We start from the raw sequence: 19,960 nt of genomic DNA, 5'->3' as shown, positions 1-19,960 counted from the left end.
TCTGGTGGGTGTGTAATGATATCTGACTGTGGTTTTATTTTGCAGCTCTATGTTTTGCTAAGCATTTTTCTTTTAAAAATTTATTTATTTAATTTTATTTGAGAGGCAGAAGGAGAGAAAGAGAGACAGAGTAAGCTCTCCTCCGCTGGTTCACTCTCCAAATGCTCCCAATAGTTGGGGCTGGGCTGGGCTGGGCTGGGCTGGGCTGGGTTGAGCTCAGCTGACGCTAAGAACCAGCAATTCAATTCAGGTCTCCCATGTGGCAGCAACCCAACTACTTGAGCCATTCCTGACTGATTCCCAAAATCTGCATTAGTAGTAGGAAGCTAGAATTGGGAGTGGAGCTGGAGCTGGGACTGAGAACTCAGGCATTTCAATATGGCATGCCGTCCTCTCAAGTGGTGTCTTAACCACTATATCAAACACCCCACCCATTGAGCATCTTTTCATCTTTTCTGTCACAATAGTTTTATTTATTTGAAGTGCCTATTTGCATATTTTAAACATATTTCTGATGGGTTGTCTTTCTGCTTTATTGACAGGATTTTTTTACCTATTTTGGAAACTATTCTTATGACAGTTTCATGTACTGCAAATACATCCTGCTCAGTGGTCTGCCTTCTGCTCTTTCCATGATATCTTAATTTTAATATAGCCAAATTTATCAGTTTTTCTTTTATGATTGTGTTTTATAGTTCTTTAAGAAATCCTTTACAGGGAAGGCATTTGGCCTAACAGTAAAGCACTGGTTAAGATGCTCATATCCCAGCTCCAGCTACTAACTCCAGCTTCCTACCACTGCAAATCCTGAAAGGCAGCAGGTGATGGTTCAAATATTTGAGTCACCCACATAGGAGATCTAGACTGAGTTTCTGGCTCCCAGCTTCAGCCCAGCTAAGTCCTGGCTATTGCAGGCATCTGAGGAATATACCAGAGGATGGGAGTGCTCTCCTCCAAAACCTGCCACACGTATCTAACTATATTTTTATGTGTTTCTGTCTGTCTCTGTGCCCCTCCAGTAATAAAAAGAAGAAAGAAGAAAGAAAAAAAAAAAGAATATCCTTCCCTATCTTAAAGTCATGAAGATGTTTTTCAATGTGAATCTCTGAAAGCTTTATCATTTTTTGCTTCTTGCATCTAAGTCCTATCTATTACTTTTCACTGCATAGTAATTTCATCAAAGCATGAATCTGGAGTTCATTTCAAAAGGTCCTGAGATGGGTGTTTGGCATAGTGATTAACACATTGCTTAGGACCCCCACAACTCTGCCTGGGTTTTAATCCCAGTTTGGATCCCAATTTTAGTTTCCTGATAATGCAACCCTGGAAGACAACAGGTGGTAGCTCAAGGAGTTGGGTTCTTGTTACCCACAGAGGAGACCTGGATTGAGTTTCTGACTCCTGGCTTCCGCTTAGTCAAGCCCTGACTATTACAGGCATGTGGGAAGTGAGCTAGTATATAGGAGATTGATGTATCTCTCTCTATCTCACCCTCTCTATCTATTCCTCTCCCTTTCCCCCACCCCTGCCTTTCAAATAAAATCAAATTTTAAAAATTTTGGGGAGGATAAAAGAAAAAGCATATATACTAATAGAAAAAAAAAGACCAAAAGAATCTGAATAAGTATATATGGCGTCACTGAAGTCTGGTGGTATTTTTGTTTCCTTTACATTTTTGTTTTCAGATTTTTCTTCAGTAAACGTATTTGAAAAGAATAAAAACATAATGTTATTTTCTCTGCTACTTGGGAAAAATATGAACAGAATACCTGTATGTCCTTTTTCAAACCACTGATTACAATTTGATTGCTTCTGTGGAGATAACAACCTAGAATGCAATAAATACATTTTTATATCATTTCCTAAGTTGATATTCAGAAATTCTTTTGGAAATTAAGGCACTTTTTTATTTTTAAAAATTACCTGAATTGCATTAGATTTTGTGAACTTTTTGAATGGCTATTTACACCAGAGTCACTAAATATCTGAAAGAAAGAAATTAAGCATCAGAACTGGCTACACAAAACAAAAATTTTTCATTTGCCATAACTACTCAGGGCTCTGTCATTTCATGAGCTTCTTCACCACCACCATTATTATCAATATCAGCAACTCCAAATGTTAACTGCACATATACATACAAACATGAAGCCAAATACAACAGAAGGTTTTCTCAAGGAATCTGACATTTTCGAAAAGTATAATAACTATTTGTGATAGTACTTTACATTTTAAGTTAAAGCTTTTAAAATATTATTCTATTCATATTTATACCCAATCAAATGAATCTTACCATTTTCTCAATTGATTACCTAATTTTTGTGTCCCTCTATCCTCTATAACCTCTTAAATTGCACAGAGGAAAGGAAAACAGATTAAAAGATTATAGCTTGGCCTTTAAAAAAAGATTTTATTTATTTAAAAGGCAGAGATACCGAGACAGAGGGAGAGAGGGAGAGAGATACAGAGATAGATCTTCTATCTGCTGGTTCATTTCCCAAACGGCTGCAAAAGCCAGGTCTGCTCTAGGCTGAAGCCTGGAACTCCATCCAGGTCTCCCATGTGGGTACAGGAGCCCAAGCACTTGAGCCATCTTCCACTGCTTCCCTAGACACATTAGCAGGGAACTGGATCAGAAGTGGAACAGCCAGGACTTGAACAACTGCTCATATCGGATACTGGCCCTGAACTTTTAAAAAAATATATTTGGAAAATAATATTTCATTTATTACTGTAAATAAAATATTTCAATATTAGTATCTATCATTGCTTTATTATTGTTTATTTCAAGCCTTTCATTCTCCCTGTGTTGCTGCTCTTTTGAATAATCCCTGAATTTTGTTATTTGACCCCAAATTAAAATATCTTTAACAGAAGCTTCTCATTTATTAAAATAAGTAAATTCTGTCATTTTATTTTACTTTTAGATTATAAAAATATGTCAAACTCCCTTAAAGAACAAATGATATTACTATTTGATATATATTTGAGACAAGGTAAATGTCTGTACACGGCTCCAGATTCAACTACCCATATATTTTGAGTATCTGTTTTGAGTAGATGCCAAGAAGCAAAACTGCTGAGCCTAAGCAGTTTTGATTTTATAAGTACTGTGACCTACTCCTCCAAATGACTGTACAAAATTATACCACTAGTATTCTTGACCTTACTAGATAATATGAAACATTTTAATGAATGCTAATTTGAGAGGTGAAAACACATTTGCATTTCCTTGTACTCCTGGCGTCAGGCATCTTATTATCTTTAGTGGTCCCTTGTCTCTTATGTGAACTGCCTTCTTATCTTCTGCCCATTTTTACTGTCTTTTCATTAATTTGTAAGAGTTACTAGGCATTTTTAAATATATTATACATTTTAGATAGCAATCCTTTGTCCATTCTGTTATTATCTTTTTAACAAGTATCTGTTGCTATATATAATTTTTTAAATTTAGAAGTAGTTGTTCATCAATTTGTCTTTTTTCTGCACAACAATGTTATAATTACCATGTTTTGATGCCATTTTAAATGGGGGGATAAAAAATGTTATAGAACTAGATAGTACCTATGATTGCACAATCTTGTGAATGTACTATAAATCACTAAATTTATACTTTTTAAATGGTGGGTTTAACAGTATGTGAATTATACCTTAATGACATACTTTTTTTTTAAGTAAAAAATAAATGGACAGAAGATGTTTGGCCTAGCAGTTAAGATGCCACTTTGGAAACTTACATCCCATCTAGCCTGGGTTTGAGTCCTGGCTCCACTGATTTCAGTTACCTGCTAATGCAGACCACAGGAAACAGCAGGTGATGGCTTAAGTGGATGGGTCCCTGCCACTGTGGGAGACAGGACTGAACTCCCAGCTCCCAGCTTCAGTCTAGCCCAGCCCCAGCTGCTGGAGGCATCTGGACAGTGAACCACTGTATGAAGGTAGTGGTATGTATGTATGTATGTGTGTGTGTGTGTTTCTCTCTCTCTCTCTCTGTTGGAGGCATTGGGAGAGTGAACCATTATATGGAGCTCTGTGTGTAGTATATGCTTTTCTTTCTCTCTCTTCATGCTCTGTCCCCCTTCTCAAATAATTAATCTTTAAGATAAATAAAATTAATGAACTCTTATTATCTAGAAGTACTTCCTCCTTTCGTCTCTCTCACCCACCCTCCTACTCTTCAAAAGATACCAGACTCAGTTTTTTCAGGTGAATTCTACCTAATTTTTAAGGATTAGATGAGAATTTCCCAAACTTGACACTATTGAGATTTGACTGGATAATCATTAGTTAAGGCTTATCTTTAGACCCATTACAGTCTAGTAGCATCTCACTCCCACACTGTGACAATAAAAACATTTTTAAACATTGTCAGATTTTCCCTGAGAAGTTAAAGTACCCCCAGTTGAGAACCACTGGATTAAATAATCTTTTAAACAAACAATTCTAAAAGATAGAAGGGGGAATAAAAAAGAGAAACATTTACTTAAAATTTAGTTTTTACTGTTAATTTATTCATATTTTATCTTTTTCCAGCCTATTTAGCAATTTATGTTATCTAGAAAACTGTCCATCTCACTTAAATTTTTTTATTTATTGGTATGAAATCTTATATAATATTCTCTTACGATGTTTAACAAGACTTCTAGTGGTGATCACTGTGGCTAGCATTAGCCTAGACCAACCATAGATATTGTTGGCATTTTGAGTTTTGATTCCAGGCACTCTTATATGGGACATGGGTGTCCCAAGCAGCAGCTTATCCTGCTGTGCCACAAAGCTCACCCCTGGAAGTTCAGATTCCCCCCAACTTAATCATTCTTTTAAAAATTTTCTATTTTAACTTATTTTTTTTCCAAATCTTATTTTTTTTAAGATTTTATTTATTTCATTTGAGAGGTAGAGTTACAGACAGAGAGACACAGAGGTAAAGGTATTCCATCCACTGATTCACCCCCCAATTGGCCACAATGTTAGGAGCTGGGCCAATCCTGAGCCAGGAACTTCTTCTGGGTCTCCCACGTGGTGCAGGGGCCCAAAGCAGAGAGCTGAATAGCAGAGAGCTGGATCGGAAGAGGAGCATTTGGGATACTGGTGCTGCAGGCAGAGGCTTAATCTACTACATCACAGTGCTGCCCCAGTCTTTTTCTTAATAACTAATTTTCGGTGCCACTGAATTTCCAAAGTGTACCGATTTTTTTTTACTGTGCTTCAGATAAATAGAAAAAACAGTTATAATATTGATCTTCAACTTCACCATTCATGCTTCTATGCACATCAGGCTAAGAAGTTCAGTTCACTTTGAAAGCATGAGAGCATCTAGACCTTTGCGTGGTATATGCCATTTCTGGGAAGTATACCTGGAGGCTAAGTACTGCCTTCTACAAATAACTGCCCCCTTGTTTAAAAAGAAGAAACACATACTGAAGTAGTTTCCTGATTTGTTTGGCATTACAGGAAGCAAGCTTTGGTGCTAAGTATTTTTCAATGGTTATGTAAGCAAAGCTGAACTGTAAATCTTTTCATTCAGGAATATGTAATTAAGACTGTGGAATGGGTTTAAAACTATTGGTAGGGGATATTTTAACTTATTTAAAATACTGGATAACCTATTAATGTAGTTGAAGTGACATCCTGATAATAGGGACTCCATTTTACAGACGAGACTCTTGAAAAAGCATCCTTCACTGTGAGATCATGGATCTAAAACTAAAGACAACAGCAACACACTACATTCTCCTTGGCTGAATACAGAAAATCCCGAGCATGACTGTTCAAGCTTAAAACATATAGGCTACACCTGGACTAGTCTAGACTGTAATTTTTTTTGTAAGATTTAGTTATTTGAAAGGCAGAGTTAGAGAGAGGCAGAGACAGAGAGAGAGAGAGAGGTCTTCTATCTGCTGGTTCACTCCCCAAATGACTGTAATGACTGGAGCTGTGACAGTCTGAAGCCAGGAGCCAGGAGCTTCTTCCAGATCTCCTATGTGGGTGCAAGGGCCCAAGCACTTGGGCCATCTTGTACTGGTTTCAGCAAGGAGCTAGATCAGAAGTGGAGCAGCCAAGACTTGAACCGGCACCCATATGGGATGCTGGTGCCACAAGTGGATGTTTAACCTACTATACCACAGCACTGGCCCTGTTTATTTTAAGTAAACTAGTTTCTTTCATTCTTTTTAAAAATTTTATTTATTTATTTGAAATTAAGAGTTACAGAGCGGCAGAGACAGAGAGAGGTCTTCCATCCACTGGTTCACTCCCCAGATGGCCGCAACAGCCAGAGCTGAGCTGATCCAAAGTCAGTAGTGTCCTCCAGGTCTCCCACATGGGTGCAAGGGCCCAAGGACCTGGGCCATCCTCTACTGCTTTCCCAGGCCATAGCAAAGAGCTGGATTGGAAGAGGAGCAGCCAGGACTCAAATCGGCACCCATATGGGATGCTGGTGCTGCAGACTAGAGCTTTAACCTGCTGTGCCACAGTGCTGGCTCCAAACTAGTTCCTTGGGGGAGAGATTATCTTTCTGTTTGACATCTTTTATATTATGGGATGTGAAGATAGCAATTCTTTAGAATTGTCAAGATATCTTTTATACTTTAGTAAATGGAAAATTTTGGTGAATATTGCAAACAAAAATTTAATTGTACTCTTTGTATGTTGGGTACAAAGTTTGCTAATCACTGATTGTTATTCAGATCCCCTATATCTTATTTTTCATCTATTTGATTTCCCTGTGGCAGAAACTGTCAGTTGCCTATCCTACCCAAAGTGTATTTTTTCCTTGTGTTCTGCTTTAAACACAACAATCTGTATTTTCCAATCTCTCCTGAAGAGAGAGCTAGCCATTTAAGTTCTGCCAATAAAATGACATCAACACCCATTTAAGGAGCTTCCAGGAAAGATCCCTAAAAATGGGACTAACTTAGGTAGCCTTTCTACTTTTTTCATTTATGTCTGGGAAAAGATAACTTCTGACTACATGAGGTGATGGGGAAGTGAAAGCTGAGCATGAAGGACAGCAGAAAAGCACAGGATAGCACAAAAAAAAGCCTGAGAAATAATAGGATGGTGCCCTGAGCCTGGAGTCTGAATCACCTACATTAGAATTTCATGGCAGGTCAATGAAAAACAAATGTTCACTTTGGCTATAATAATAGGCTATAATCTTATTGGTTTGATTTCTATTGTCTCACATGCAGCCAAACTTAAACCCTGAACTCAAAATCAGTACTTTTGAAAGAGCTACATTCAAGCCTCTTGTGCTGTGGATTTCTTTGGCATTACATCAATATTTATTTTAAACTTGTATAATTTGAAACTTTGTAATTTAACCCAATGTGGTATTTATGATTTCTTAGTGAATTATTCTTCTAGAAATATGAACTACATTTACGCCATTAATGTTTTTCACCTTAAACTCTATTTATATGATATTTGTTATATATCATCTTTGTTTTGTTTTGCATTTGCTTCACATATATTTTCTACTCTTTTATATTTAGCCTTTGTCAAGTTGTTTCAGGTGTTGTGCTTTAACAGTATGAGTACATAGCTATATTTTGTTTATATATACCATAGATGTGCCTCTGTCTTTCAATGAGTATTTAACCCAGTCTCATTTTTATGATCATTGTTCTGGTTTGCTCAGAACTATTTCTTGCATCTTGCATTTGTTTTGTACTTAGAGTTTTGTACTTAGAATGCTTTCTAGCTATTTTTTCTATGCCCCTCCTACTCCTGCTATTGTTGGCTTAAGTTTTCCTTGCTTTACCTTTTTTCTTCTACTGTCTTAAAATTTTTTAAAGATATTTTTGTTTATTTAAGGGAGTTACACAGAGAGAAGAAGAGGCAGAGAGAGGCAAAGAGAGAGAGAGAGAAAGAGAGAGAGAGAGAGGGAGGGAGGGAGGGAGGGAGGGAGGGAGGGAGGGAGAGGTGGGGATGTCTTCTATTTGCTGGTTCACTCCCCAACTGGCCACAATGGCTGGAGCTCTGCCAATCCGAAGCCAGGAGCAAGGAGCTTCCTCTGGGTCTCCCACGTGGGTGCAGGGGCCCAAGCACTTGGGCCATCTTCTACTGCTTTCCTAGGCCATAGTGGAGAGCTGGATTGGAAGTGGAGCAGCCAGGTCTTGAACCGGCACCCATATTCGGGATGCTGGCACTGTGGGCAGCAGCTTTACCCGCTACATCACAGCGCCAGCCCCTTTTGTCTTAAAACTTACACATTCTATTTCTATTCTGATGGTTACCCTTAAATGTTTAACCTACATGTATAAATTTACTCTTTTCTACCTACCTCCATCACCCCCTCCCAAAAGAATTTTAGTAATTTTTTTTCTCATTTATCTTTCCACTTTCATTCCACATTGATAGCATCTGGAATTTTAATAACAGATTTAAAATTTTTTTTATAATTACCATACATTTAAGCTGAAGTTTCACTAAATACACTGGTCACTGTTACCCTTTATCTATGAATTAATGGGAAAATAGTTGTATCTTTCAGTGAGAATTTTCCTCTAGACTATTTTCAGGAGGATGGGAGAAACAAAGCTGTGTAACACCAATAGCTTTGTAGGTGGTGTGCTCCTTATTCTTTATTAGCATCAAGAACCACCCAGGGTACCCATTTGTCCCCCTCACCCACCTCTCATAGTCACTGCTTTCATCTGGAGGCAGTCCTCATATTGCTGGTCCTGATCAAACGCAGAGTGAATATGGGATGAAGAGAGGTTAACTAAACTAACCCCTACTAAGATAACCCAACCAATTGCCCTATTCATTATCTCCAGACTTCTATCTAATGGAACAATGTTGTCTCATGCATGTCCCAGGCTACAACTTCTCTCTCAATCTAATCCTATTTTCCTCTTTCAGAGATTTCTCATAGTTTTGGTCTACTAAGTACAGAGCTTTGTATTTTAATATATTTTGTATTATTTTTAGGGGTAAGGGGGAAAATTATGTTCAGAATATCATATTGAAATTTTTTAATTTTTTTAACCCTGAGTTTAGTGGCTGATTTAATATGTTTACCACACATAAACACACACCCCTCCATATAATAAGTATAGTACATTCATTATTTTATTTAATGCAAGCAAATATTTAATTTGTACTATTAAAAAGTAAATACCTACCTGTGTATCATTTTCTTTTTGTCTGAAGTCAATATTGGCGAGCTTTGACCACTTCACAGAACTTTCTTCTTTTTTATCTAGATTATTAAGTAGTATTACCTCAAATCAATTCTGGAGACAGAATCAAATACTATCCCCAACATTTAACCTAACCTTGTAATTTAAAAATCAAATCTGCATGTATACTTAATTTAAATTAAAATAAATTGTAGACAAACGCTTAATTTCTCACAATGCAACAGTTACTACAATCAGAATGTGTAATGGCAAAATGTCCAACTGACAAAACTACATTTTATAATGGGTAACTAAAGGTAGAGTGGTGATATTAATGCTAGCGGGAAAACAGCCAATGTAGTTAATCTAATCGGTAGATCCATTTTATAAAACCTCAATCAAGTCTGCTACTCACTCAAATCTCACATACTGTTCACATACAATTCCTCAAATGAAAAAGATAAAGCTATTCATTCTCCTCTGATAGCTGTGCAACCTGATCAGAGAATTTTTTTTAAATATATCATGTGAGTGATTTCTTTCTCAAAGAGAAAAAAAGGACATTTCTTGTTTGCTCTCAGAAAGATTTAAAACAGCTACTTCTGACTATATAAGTTCTTATACACCAAATGATAACTAAAATTGCTTCTTTCTATTTCTTCTTCTGTGTGTTTGCAAAGAAAATGAAATTTTTGAATAATAAGCATACTGTACCTGTAACTCTTGGTTCTGAAGAATGTATCTTTATTGGTCTTACTAAGTTCTGAGATTCATAAGGAAGAAATAATTTAGTACTTTGAGGGGTTTTATTCAATACAAGCACATGCTCATCTTTTTCAAAAATTCTAAAGAGAAGAATTGATTAAATTAAATATTAGTTAAGTATTTCAAAACTATAAAATAAATACTGTGTAGTTAAAAATCTCTCCTTCTGCAGACATATTGAAACTGAGATCCATAGAATTTAAAGATTTGCCCAATATCATTAAATTACTTGTTAGTATGGTCAGAGCCAAAGCAAATTTTTCCTTATTAAGTACAGTGTTCTTCTCAGTATACTATAACTTTTAAACACACACACTTATTTATTTTTAAATTATGTATTTATTTTGAAGGCAGAGAGACAGAAATAAGACTTTACATTTGCTGGTTCAGTCCCCAAATTCCCAACACAGCCAGAGCTGGACCAAGCAAAAGGAAGAAGCTCAGAACTAGCTTCTGGTCTTCCCTATGGGGTAAAAAGTATCCAAGTACTTGAGTGATCACCTGCAACCTCCCACAGCGTACATTAGCAGAAAGTTGGAGTTGGGAAAATCAAGACTTGAATTCATGCACCCCAACCCTAAGTGGTTCCTTAACTTCTACACCAAATGCCTGACCTGGTATACCACATTCTTATTTTTAAAACATAACCGGGGGCAGGCATTTGGCATAGTGGTTAAGACCCCACCTGGAATACCTGCATCCCATCAAAGTCTGAGTTTGAGTTCCAGGTATGTTCTCAATTCCAGCTTCCTACTAATGTGTACCCTGGGAGATAGTAAGTGATGGCTCAAGAAATTAGACTCCATGAGAGACCTAGCCCTGGATTGGGCTCTGCCCAGCCCTGTCAACTGTGGGAACCAGTTGAACCAAAGGAAAGGAAAGAACTTTTATGTGCCCCTCTCTCTCTCTCTTTCTCCCTTCCAAATAGAATGAACATTTAAAAAAATCATTTAAGAAGATTTTTCAAACACATTAAGACCATTTAAGCCAAAACTTTAAACACATTTTCTATTTCAGCGTACTTGGAGGTTGAAAAAGATTTATACAGAAACAAATCAACTAGGGTGAATACAGAAACCAATAAAAATATTATAATCATAAATGTGTCTTTTAAGTTTCTTAGTTGAAGAGCAACTTCACTGAATTTTTTCTAATTCAAAGAAATAGAATAAATATTAGCAAAATAGAGTAACTCTTCACTCCCTTATCATGGTGGATATGTTCCAAGATTCAGTAAATGCCTAAAACCTTGGATAGTTTCATATATATATGTATATATATATTAAATATATAAATATGAGATATATCTCTCTCCCATGTTTTTTCCTGTACACATACACAAATTTAATCCCTTTTCCACATTAACTAAGTTTTTATGTGTTATGGCTGTAACTTTTGCAGTTTGAGATACAACAGCAATATCAGCATGAATTTCTTTTTCTTTCTTCACGATTTCACACAGATTTGTTCTTGCCATAGAAATTAACAATCTCAGCATAGTTTTTTTATTTCTTTCCTTATTTAAGTCAATAGCTTTTACCTTCTTCATTTAAAGGGAGCACTTTACAGCTTTTCTTTGGCATATCCACCTTGGGGCCAAGTTGCACTTTAGGATCATTAGAAAGTAAAATAAGGGTTAACTGAACACAAACACTGTGTTACAGTGACAGTTGATCTGATAATCAAGAAGGCTGTGATATGACTAACACGGGGAAAGGATATGGGAATGAAGGGGCAGTATACAGGTACCAAATGCAACCTGGATACACTGGACAAAGGGGTGAATCACATCCTGGGCAGGAAGAAATGGGACAATGAAAGAGTTTACCAAGCTATGAAGATTAGCTGACCAAGCTATGAAGATTAAAATTTAAAAATTGTTCATTTCTGGAATTTTCCACTTAATATTTTTGGACTGTAGTTGACCACTGGTAAACAAAATTTATGGAAAGCAAAATCATGGATAAGCGGTACTAGTCTATACACTGAGTAAAACCAAGAAACCCATGTGAGAGACCAAGATGGAGTTCCTGGTTCCTAGCTTCGGACTAGCCCAGACATGGCTACTGTGCTGTTAGGGAGTGCACCAGCAGACAGAAGATCTCTCTCACTTTTTCTCTTTTCCCCTCCCAGTCTATTGCTCTGCCTTTCAAATAAGTCTCTTTTTAAAATTATTAAATAATTATGTAAGTTCCTTTAAGTAAACAAAATTTTAAATTAAAATGCCACACATAAAGCAAAATTCTGTACATTTACAGTACCTTTTTTCAGTCAATTTCATTATGGAATTAAAGATATGCTGCATGGGAGTGGGGACATCAAATAAACAGATCTAAGGAAATGGGATATGGCAAATTGGGAGAGGAGCATGTTGAAAAATCAGGATAAGGGTGAATGAAGACTAAGGAAAGGAATTTAAGAGGATGAAAAAGAAAGAAAAAGTAAAAATCAATCAGAAACAAAAATAGTACTTTTTGTCACATAATTACAGACAAAAAGCAATCTTCATCTGTAATGCCTATACCACTAATGTCATTACCACTAATACCAAAAAACTATGCAAGCCACAAATTTAGTAGCATACGTGGCTCATCGTCACCCTTTGTAGCAAAGGAAGAATTGGTCAAACTTGTGACCAGGGTGATAGAAAGGAAAATGCATCGCTGTTCCCATTTGTTTCCCCGGTTTTACTTCTATTGCTAACTTATCACGACAAAACAACAGATTATACAGAGAATAGCAGAAGTGCTGCTGTCATCTTTCTCTCTACAAATTATTCTTGCTTTACTAACAATTAGAATTGAGTATTAGTTCATAAAGTTTGTTATTTTTATAAGAAATTGGGACTGGTGCTGTGGCATGGTGGGTAAAGCCATCACCTGCAGTACCAGCATCCCACAAGGCGCCCATTTGCGTCCCAGCTGCTCCACTTCCGATCCAGCTCTCTGCTATTGCCTGTGAAAACAGTAGAAGATGGCCCAAGTCTTGGGCCCCTGCAACCACATGGGAGACCTGGGAGAGGCTCCTGGCTCCTGGCTTTGAATGGGCACAGCTCCAGCCATTGTGGCCATCTGGGGAGTGAACCAGCAGATGGAAGACCTCTCATCCTCTCTCCCTCCCTCTGTGTGTTTGTGTGTGTGTATGTGTGTAACTCTTTCAAGTAAATACATAAATCTTTTTAAAAATAAAAGAAATTAACATAAGTAGCCTGCACAAAAAATATGTGGAAACTGTGAAAATATTAGTGGCTTAGATTAGAACACACTCAAACTTTTGAACACAGAAAACTTGTCCACATAAAATCCAATGTTAAAGTTTAACCATACCTTTCTTTCAACTCCTTTCTCTTTTCAGTACTTTTGTTCTTTTCTTCTAGACTTTCTGAAAGATTCTTAGTTTCATAGAGTCTCGCAATCTAGCAAACAGAAAAATGGGTAAGCAAAACAACTACTTGCAAAGCAGTAGTGAGTGTATGTGTTAACTAATGAGTATGATTTTCCCTATATATATTCTTTTATCAAAAATTGCTAAAACAGGGTCAAAATTAACAATAAATCACATCCCTTTAGCTTTTTTTGTAACTCCACTAGCAAATGTTTGTTGTTTTAAAAAGAAGTCAAAAGCAAAATAGAGATTGCTTCCTTGAATAGTAAATAGTATATAGTTACCACATACATGGCCATTTTAAACAGTTCATAAAAAATGGAATTAAAAGACACATTTATTGGGGCTAGTGCTGTGGCACAGAGGGTGAAGCCGCCACCTGCAGTGCTGGCTTCACATGTGGGTGCTGGTTCAAGTCCCAGCTATTCCTCTTCCAATCCAGCTCTCTGCTATGACCTGGGAAAGCAGTGGAAAATGGCCCTAGTCCTTGGGTCCCTGCACCAACGTGGGAGACCTGAAAGAAGCTCCTGGTTCCTGATTGGCTCAGCTCGTCATTGTGACCATTTGGGGAGTGAACCAGCAGATTGAAAACACCTCTCTCTCATTCTCTCTCTCTGCCTTTCAAATAAATAAATCTTTTTTAAAAAATACAATTTTGTTGCTGATAATGCTTGAAATTCATGCTTATGAAGGGTCTTTCAAAATTTGGGGCACCAAATTAAATCTTTTAATACCATTTTCCTTTGAAATACCTTCTTTAAAAAAAAAAGTCCTTTCTCATTACTAAAATTACATTACTGTCACTTTGTACTTCATAAGTAAAGATGATAAATATATCCCCTTCAACAGAATTTCAAAAAAAATTAAAAAGTAGGTGTTATATTCAATTTTTTCTCAAAATTAGAAAGTGACTTTGATGGGTTCTCATCTAATTAGAAAGTGACTTTGATGGGTTCTCACCTATGTGACTGAAAGTTACAACTCAGTGGATGACACTAAAGATATTTTCAAGAAAATCATAAAGGCTGGATCTAGTTCTAGCCTAGATCTCCAAAGATTATAAGTTCTAGCTTAAATTTCTAAAGATTATAAACTACACTCATAAAATTTTCAAGATTAAATTCTTACTGTTTTGTTCCTTTTTTTTCTTCGGAAAATACCTTTGTAGCTATTTTAATGCAATTAAATTCTGTTACTAAGTTACATCTTGTTCTCTCCTCTTCTTCTTTCCTCAAACTTCAAAGAAGGCTAAACTATTTCCCAAAATTCATAGTTGAATATATTCAGTATATGAAATCATATTGGCTTCAAGGAAAATCAGAGGCAAATAAATTATCGTAAACCCTTCCTCATACTCAGACTCTCAAGCATATCTTTAGTAAAACTATCAACCAACATACCATTATACCTATTAAGAAACATGACAAAATATATACCTTATTTAAATAATTGATTTCTATTTCCATTTCTTCTGCTTCTTTCTTCAATTCAGATGAACTTCTGGTAAAGCTGTTGGCATGTTTAAGAATTTCTTGTGTTTTACATCTCAAATTAACTCTTTTTATGTTAAGGAACTACGTCATATAAATAAATTTTATATTTATGATATATGTACTATATCAAAGTTAATATTATATAACATTATTTATATGTATATTCCATAGAAGTAATAAAAATATCTGAAAACAGAGGTAAGACTAATAATTCAGCAGACTAACAAAGATAATTTATTGTTTATGTTATATTCTGAGCTTAAAACATATTTAATCCAAATTATTTTGTTAGCATTTTTTCTTTAATATTTTCACAGGGTAGTTTTTTCTCCCAGTTTTTCTTACCCAAGCTCACTGTGTCATTTGGCAAAACTAGTAACACATAATTCAGGTCCAAATTTAACTTCATTTGCCCATTATCTATTTGTTTCAAAGCCAATATTAAAAATCTATCCTGGGCCCAGTGGGTTAACATCCAGGCCTGAAGCGCCAGCATCCCATATGGGCACCAGTTCTTCCAATCCAGCTCTCTGATGTGGCCTGGGAAAGCAGTGGAGGATGGCCCAAGTCCGTGGGCTCCTGCACCCACGTGGGAGCCCAGGAAGAAGCTCCTGGCTCCTAGGTTTGGATTGGCGCAGCTCCATCTGTGTCGGCCAACTGGGGAGTAAGCCATCGGATGGAAGACCTCGCTCTCTCTCTGCCTCTCCTCTATGTAATTCTGACCTTCAAATGAATAAAATAAATCTTGGAAAAAAATCAACCCAATTTCTTTTGTTTTGTTTTGTTTTGTTTTGTTTTTTTGGCTCGATAATGTTTATCAGTGCAGAACTGTGCAGGTAGATCTTCCATCTCTACTTTCTCCTTGAATTGGACTTGTATCAGTTTCAAATAGTATTTCAGCTATTAATAAACATCATGATTATTAGCTGAAACAATTTCATAAGTTACTCTAACACCTATTAAAGAGAATTAAAAATGAATAGAATAGTGACAGTGAACAAGAACTCCAAAGACAAGACAAGCAATTGGCCAAGATGCCACTTGGGATGCCTGCATCTATATTGGAGTGCTTGAGTTGGAGTCCCAGCCTTGACCTCAATTCCAACTTCCATCACTAATGTGCACTCTGGGAGGCACTACATGGTGGTGCAAAGACCTGGGTCCCTGACACCCATCCTGGGTCACTTGGATTGAATTTTGGTTTCTGGCTGCTGCATGGCCCAGTCTCATATGTGTGGGCATTTGGGAAATGTACCATGGGATAGGAGTGCTCACTCTCTCTCTTTCAAAAATACTTAAAACATTTATCAGATCTTTCCTATTCTGCCTCAAAATTAGACAATTTATATATTAGAATACAAAAGTACAGGTGAATACTTGTATGATTTATAAAGCTATAGCTATCAAAAGTATCAATTTAATATTTTGCACATATATTTAACTCCTAATCTTTAAATTCATCATACCTCCATTTTTTCTTTATTTATTTTTATTTTATCTGAAAGGCAGATAGACAGAGGCAGAGAAAAATCTTCTATCTACTGGTTAACTCTCCAAATGCCCACATCCACCAGGGTAGGGCCAAGCTGAAGCCAGAAACCTGAAACTCCATCTGGGTCTCCAGTGTAGGTGGCAGGAATCCAATTACTCGAGTCATCTGCCATCTCTCACTGGAATCCAAACACTTGACAATGGGATGCAGATGTCCCAAGTGATGTCTTAACTACTGCACCAAACATCCACTCCTGTTTCATCATGTTTTCATGCAATGTTAAATCTCATTCCATTCCACATCCAACTCCCTTTACTCTTGCAATATCTTCAGGATCTACCACTCTTTCCCCTTTCCCACTGAGAAGTTCATGTATAGATGGGCAGCAAACAACAATAAAAACTAGAATAGGCTAAAACCAAAACACAGAGGGAGCAAGCAACAGAGGAGTTAAAAGGATGGTTTAGGATGAAGCAGAGAGAAAGCAAGGTTAGACTGTAGGGATAAAGAAGACTTAGTACAAACATTGGAGTTGTAATCTGATAGGAAAGCATATGAAGGATTGTGGAGGTTGAAAGAGGATTAAAGTTTCAAGTTCATCAGCAGGGAAGATCTCTCTGACAAACAGGTGAGACTTAGATGAATTAGCAATGACTTAAGCATCTATTACAGTGGTACTGCATTAGAATTACTTCTTTACATAACTGTCTCTTCTACCAAACCATGAGCTTCTTTTAAGAAAGATACAGATATCTTCTTCAGTACTGCCTGACACAGGGTTAGGTACTGAATGAATTTTTATAGATGAATAATTATAACTCACTTTATCAATTTCCATTCTAACAAGAAATAATCACTTGTTTTAACTAGAACTTTCTTTGATAAAACAGAGCAAAATGACATTTTCATTGATCTGGTTGCTAAAAGTATGTACTTTAAAGGCAGATAAATATATCATTTTTAAAAAGATTTTATTAATTTGAAAGGCAGAGTTACAGAGACAGAAGGAAACATACACACACACAAACACAGATCTCTTATCTGCTGGTTTACTCCTTAAATAGCAGCAATGACCAGGTCTGGGTTAGGCCAAAGAGAGGAACCAGAACTCCATCTTGGTCTCACATGTGGGTGGCAGGGCCCCAAGCACTTAGGCCATCTTTTGCTGCTTTCCCAAGCCCATTAGCACACAGCAGGATTAGAAGTGGAGCAGCTGGGACTCCAACTTGTGGCCATATGGGATGTTGGCACTGCAGGCAGAGGTATAACCTGCTATGCCACAATGCTGGCCATATGTATCATTTTATTCTAAAACTACTTGCTTCTGATCACTTGGATGTATATGCAACTAGTACCAAATAACCTTTAGAGTGACTTCTAAAATATGAATTACTCACAAAAACAAATTCATGTGTTTCTTACAAGAGAAGCGTAGTAACAATTAAAATACAGAAATAATATTTAACTAGTAAAAGATATAAGTAGAAATGCTATTGTGGATACATGTGTAATGTCCATTTATTAAGTGATGGAAAGGGAGCAGGCACTGAAAAACAAAATCATAGTTTAGACTGATTTATTATATTTTTATTATGAAAATACCATAATTAAAATAATACATCACAAAAATGTTAATACCTAGAAATTCCATGAGGATATTTTCATTGAGTTTTAGTTGTTCAGAACATGCCAACACTCTGCTTTTAATTTCTTCATGTTCTCTTTTCTTCTCATAATATTCATGTGAATAGGGTGCTTCTGAATATTTTAGTTGGTATTGCTTCAAAACATCTTTATACTGACATATATAACCATGATACATTTTTCTATTAAAATGAAAAGAAATGATGTACATATATCGAGTAGATCTAAAAGCTTCATAAAATCACTCGTTAAAGTCTCCTAAATTAAGCATACAAGGCAAGTCAAAATCTCATTATCCCTACTTCTCTCAATATTGTCTGTTTCAAACTTTCCTAAATCTTACCATACTTCTCAAATCTACTCTTCTTTGCTAACTGAGCTACTCACTCCTTACTCCTCTTTAACTTCCATTACAACCATCTTAATAGCACTATTCTCTCCAAGGTCACCAATAATCTAGTTTATCCAACTGAATGATCTCTTGTTGCTGCTCATTCTAATTAACACTGCAGGATCTGGTTGTTTGAATCACTTACTCCTTCTTGAATCTCTACTCTCCTTGGGTTCTAAGTCTCGGCTCTTCTCAGGTCAGCTACTTCTATAGCACTGAGTTTTTTTTTATACCCTTCCATTTTCTTTAGCTAAACCTATCACATGAAGTCGCATTCTATGTGTTGCAACTTTGGGTTCTATACCACTCATATACACCCCACAACTATCATACAAAGAAAACAGTCTGGAGGAACTCCTCCAACCCAAATATTAATGGTTGTTCATCAATTAAGGCACAAGTCTTGAGTGGGAGAGTTAATTCTTGCAAAAGGATATTAACTCTTCTTTCCTATTCAACTTGTGCTTGATCTACAAGAGACAATTATTTTGGTATATGAGCCCAATTTGATCTGCCACCTGTTTTTGTATGATCTGTGAACAAATGGATTTTACATTTTTAGGTAATTAGAAAAAATCAGAAGAAACATAGTTCATGAAACATTTACATTATATAAAATTCAAATTTCGGTGTCAATATTAGATAGCTCATCTATTTACATGTTGTCTGAAATTTCTTTGTGTCACAACAGCAAAGTGTAGTAGTTAAAATAGAGACTGTATGGCTCACAAAGCCTAAAATATTTACTATCTAGTTCTTTACAAAAAATAGTTTGTCAACTCTGATAAAAAACACTGAAGTTTTTCAATCCAGCTCTGTACAGAAAATAAATTCTTAGATCTTCTTTTTACCCAATTTTTATCAAATACTTAGTTTCAAAAAATAATATTCTTAATAATTTTTTGAAAATATGTAAACTTTGTATTTTTCATATTTCTTATTTCTTGCATCAAGCTATACTACATGGAAGAATTTCTTAAAAGATACTGTAATAATTATCTCAACTTTTCAGATGAAAAAAGAACAAGTATAAACAAACAGCTCATAGAATGAGAGGGAAAATAAGGATCATAGCCTTTTAATGGCTAGTATGTGAATCTTAAGAATGTTTTAATTCCTTAATACTACTAAACTCTGCCCAATTTAACAACATAAAGCAGTTGATCCAAAAACAAGCTTCTATTCTTCAAATGTTCAATTGCTTGGAGAAGTTCAAATACTTGGAGAAGTAGAGCAGGAAGCAGAAAAACACCAAAAGGAAACAAAACTTGGGTCATCAGTTTCAAATAAGATCAGCATGCTTTATCCATTCTGTTTATATTGCATATTTATATCCATTCTTCTAACATAATCTATAGAGGAATTTTGGCAGAGCCAGGTATAGTTAAGTCATGGTTCAAGAACAGCTATTATTATCTTGTACGTTGCCAGCAACACCAGAGATTAGAAGAAACAAGCAGCTGATATTCATGATACCTACAAATGTATGCATTTTCTTCTGTAAATTCTTGGTATTGAGTCATCAATTAAATTAACCCATGTGGCTTGTTTAGAAAGGAACTAAACTAACTAAAGTTAGCTATTTTGACTGTAGCTCAGATAAGTCATTAACAACAAACACTATCAGAGAGGTACACGTTTGATTGGTTTGGTTTAGCCTCTC

At 36.1% G+C, this 19,960-nt stretch overlaps 1 protein-coding gene across 10 annotated transcripts in view; it reads right to left on the bottom strand.

The window, feature by feature from the left end:
• The window catches only part of C20H14orf39 (chromosome 20 C14orf39 homolog), an 87,362-nt gene that overhangs the window by 39,419 nt on the left and 27,983 nt on the right, over positions 1 to 19,960 (bottom strand). For 9 of the 10 annotated variants that reach the window (XM_070065073.1, XM_017349489.3, XM_051826392.2 and 6 more), the window contains 8 exons: positions 17,901 to 18,088; positions 17,766 to 17,808; positions 14,714 to 14,834; positions 13,220 to 13,308; positions 9,843 to 9,973; positions 9,132 to 9,208; positions 1,924 to 1,985; positions 1,770 to 1,828 (listed from right to left, as the gene is read on the bottom strand). In XM_070065073.1, the coding sequence (XP_069921174.1) occupies positions 1,770 to 1,828; positions 1,924 to 1,985; positions 9,132 to 9,208; positions 9,843 to 9,973; positions 13,220 to 13,308; positions 14,714 to 14,834; positions 17,766 to 17,808; positions 17,901 to 18,088 (770 nt within the window). The remainder of the gene's footprint in view (positions 1 to 1,769; positions 1,829 to 1,923; positions 1,986 to 9,131; positions 9,209 to 9,842; positions 9,974 to 13,219; positions 13,309 to 14,713; positions 14,835 to 17,765; positions 17,809 to 17,900; positions 18,089 to 19,960) is intronic. The other variant, XM_051826391.2, reaches the window with a different exon arrangement.

Source organism: Oryctolagus cuniculus, chromosome 20, assembly GCF_964237555.1.
Source record: "Oryctolagus cuniculus chromosome 20, mOryCun1.1, whole genome shotgun sequence".
Classification (NCBI taxonomy): Eukaryota; Metazoa; Chordata; class Mammalia; order Lagomorpha; family Leporidae; genus Oryctolagus; species Oryctolagus cuniculus.
Note: the sequence above shows the minus strand (reverse complement) of the source record. Positions and strands in the feature narration are given on the sequence as shown.